At 29.4% G+C, this 3,275-nt stretch overlaps 1 protein-coding gene across 1 annotated transcript; it reads left to right on the top strand.

Annotated features, from left to right (window-relative positions):
* Positions 1–1,869: 1,869 nt before the first annotated feature.
* On the top strand, positions 1,870–2,793 carry LOC134692994 (uncharacterized). Its single transcript, XM_063553662.1, has 2 exons — positions 1,870–2,300; positions 2,691–2,793. Exons 1-2 carry the CDS (start codon positions 1,943–1,945, stop codon positions 2,780–2,782), a joined length of 450 nt encoding a protein of 149 aa, XP_063409732.1. The 5' UTR covers positions 1,870–1,942; the 3' UTR covers positions 2,783–2,793.
* Positions 2,794–3,275: the final 482 nt, after the last annotated feature.

The following is a 3,275-nucleotide window of genomic DNA, read 5'->3' as shown; positions in this document are numbered from 1 at the left end:
TCGTAATTCAAACTCATGTGTAAGATGTTCCATAATTAATACTACCAAATATGATTACTCTTAAACTGTCCAGATTGATCTGAAACTCGACTGAAAATTAGAAAACTTGGTTATAGAAATTAAAAAAAAACACATGCTAAAACTTGTTTTATAACAAATCACTAGTACCACGTTTCCACAGCTTAATATAATGCTTGTTGACATTGCCAGGTCCATTTTCCACTTCAAGATTCGTTCCGAACACACTAAAATTGTAATTTGATCATGTGACGAAACGCTCGTCCGACGTAAATATAAAATTTAATCGTGGTATCTATGATGAGTTTACTATTAATAGTTTTAATCTGCACTTGGATACCAACAATTAAAATGAATATTCATGTGGGCAAGTTTATTTGTGTCGATTATTTAAAGTTATTCCAAAAGTTCTTCTTCATTTATGTCTACTTATATTAATATTTACATTATATTACTATGTTGAACACGTTTTTCACTATAAGGTTAAGTGACCCACCTTTAATCTCCTAGCATGCATTTTTAATTAATGTATAGTATTTGCTACCTTATGACTGTTGGACGAAATATATTTCTAAATAGCTGTTTTATCAGGTGCTGGCTAGTTTAACAAAGTATAATGATTATATATACTGTGTTTGTATATAAGAAATATGCCAGACCAGATAATACATTATGAGCCATATCCATCTGTACAAGGTATTTATTGTTCTAAAAATTTTCAAATTAAGCTATTGTTTAAATTGTCTTAAAAATTTGATTTAGTTTCGCTAAATTTCTGTATTTCAGAACTGTACTTGCCTCTATTTTATATTCCATTAATAATTCTAACGTTTCGATTCATTAGAAACTTCGTTTCACCTGGTACACTTACATAATAAGAGGTATATAATAAACATGCATCGTCAACACAAAAATTGAATGTTTAATGTTAAGTCTTGCGTTTTGAATTTTTTTCTCTTTTTTGTGTGTTTTCTCGTTGTATGTGTTTGTTTGTTGTTATTTTGCTTTGATAGCTGCTCTGTATGTCGTGTTGTGTAATTTCCTTCAATAATATTCTTAAATTTGTATTGTATATTGATATGTAAAATCGGTGTATTGATTTGAATACGATGCATTTTCCAAATAAAAGCCTGCAGTTCAGAAATAGTCCTTGGTTGCTGTCTGCAATACTGGTGTGTGTTCATTGGTTTATAATGAATCAAGAATTTTGTTTTCTCGTTTAATTTTTTTTTTTGTCAAGCTATGAAAAAGAAGATATGGTATGATTGCCAATGAGACAACTATCCACAAAAGACCAAAATGACACATATATTAACAACTATAGGTCACCGTACGGCCTTCAACAATGAGCAAAGCCCATATCGAAGAGTCAGCTATAAAAGGCCCCGATAAGACAATGTAAAACAATTCAAACGAGAAAACAAACGGGCCTTATTTATGTAAAACAAATGAACGAATAACAAATATGTAACACATAAACATATAGTGTCTATATATAGTGTCTTTTAAAACTTACTTTACAGTATATGTTTTGGTATTATTGAAGAAACATTTGCGAATCTTTTTGATAAGTATAATGATTTGACAATTCTACTGGACAAAACTTTTATAAATAACCATAGATTGAAGACTGAGGAGTGGAGTATTTTAAATATACAAGTGTTAATCAAATATCGTTTAAAAGTTTTACTTATTAAAGTATATTCTTGATTTTGTCGTAAACAAGACCTTTAAAGTGTATTCGAGCAGATCTCTAAATATGGGTGATTGTTTGGCGTCATCTATTAACAGGTATATCATATAAAGGCAACGGCAGCATCATTTTAGAAAACATTTTCTCTCGAACAAGAAACCGATAGCTAATATCACCAAATAACCAATCGTTTGATTCTTTTGACTTTCTTTATAATATTTTGACTAGAAAATGGGATCAGCCATTATAAAACCTTTTGAGCATAACAGTGATCATTTAGTTTTCGAAGCAATTCGTAAAAATAAATTTTCCATGGCAAAGAAGCTCATATTTGCAGGAAAAGATGTTGATTGTATAAACTATCTTGGTGCTACTCCATTGATAGAAACATGCAAAGCTCCTGATGTACCGAACACTAGGAAAAAACGTGAAGAGTTTGTACAGTTTCTTATCGACAAAGGATGTAAAACAGGAAAACATGATATATATGGATGGACAGCTGTATTGTATGCTGAGGAAAATGGACATTCATTTATAGCTCAAATGTTGAACAGATGTGAAAGTAAGACTAGCTGCTATAAAAAGAGAGGTAAATAAGATAAGTTATTATTAATAATCAATAATATTTTTATAACTCTTTTTAAAAATTATTTTAATATAACATTACTTATCTATAGGTAGAAAAAAGGTTTCATGATGAGACAAGAGCCGAATATACTGATGTGTGTTTAAGTTTATGAGTGGAAACCAAACATAAAACGTCATGACAAAACAATATTTTATATAAATATAATAAACACTACGCTGCAGTTACCTTCCGTAAAATTGTCAAGGGCAGTTTTTGTCACATCGTCATATACTTTATTATTCTAATGTTCTTTTTTGTCACACTATATTGCAAATATGAATATACAATTAATTGTAAAATCTGTTTTCTTTTCATATGCAGTCTTTAAATTCCAGCCTTTTCTTTTTTCAGAAGATATTTCATTCGTATTAAAGCCTGTCATTGAAGAGTTAGAAGTCCACTTCGAGGAACGAGAATCTACACGGCGACAAAGCACTATATAAAATACTTAAACATACTATTGACTAATAAACAACAAATAAAACCAGCATTTTAAATGTCACTATATTTTTATACAGAAATAAATATGTATATACTATCGTCTTCCATTCCTTCAAAATATATTAATAAACATCTTTTTGTTCATGAAGCGCTAATTTATTCCAAATGTTGAAGTGTCTTTCCACTCACAAGTAGTATTGTATTCTATTTGTTGATCTCAAAACCATGAATTTAATCACTACATATCACATGCATCAGTTTTTAAATTCTTTTGGTTCCTTGTTGTCAAACTAAGATTTAATAATTTCATACATCCGGAGTGATAATCTAGATTAAATTGATAAAGAATTTTTAAAACCTAGAATAAAAGCCAATGACGTAGAACTCAATCAATTGATTAACTATAGGTATATTCACTAATTTCCTAAACTCAGTGAAATACCCTATCATATTCCAATTGTTATACTCATAGAAAATAGAGGTGGCGTATGTTTG

The sequence above is a fragment of the Mytilus trossulus genome, chromosome 12, assembly GCF_036588685.1.
Source record: "Mytilus trossulus isolate FHL-02 chromosome 12, PNRI_Mtr1.1.1.hap1, whole genome shotgun sequence".
NCBI lineage: Eukaryota > Metazoa > Mollusca > Bivalvia > Mytilida > Mytilidae > Mytilus > Mytilus trossulus.
This window is presented reverse-complemented; position numbering and strand designations above follow the sequence as displayed.

Coding starts and splice junctions, on each gene's coding strand:
- LOC134692994 (XM_063553662.1), top strand. CDS start 1,943: ATGGGATCAGCCATTATAAAACCTTTTGAGCATAACAGTGATCATTTA. Junction 2,301..2,690: donor TAGCTGCTATAAAAAGAGAG/GTAAATAAGATA, acceptor TTCTTTTTTCAG/AAGATATTTCATTCGTATTA.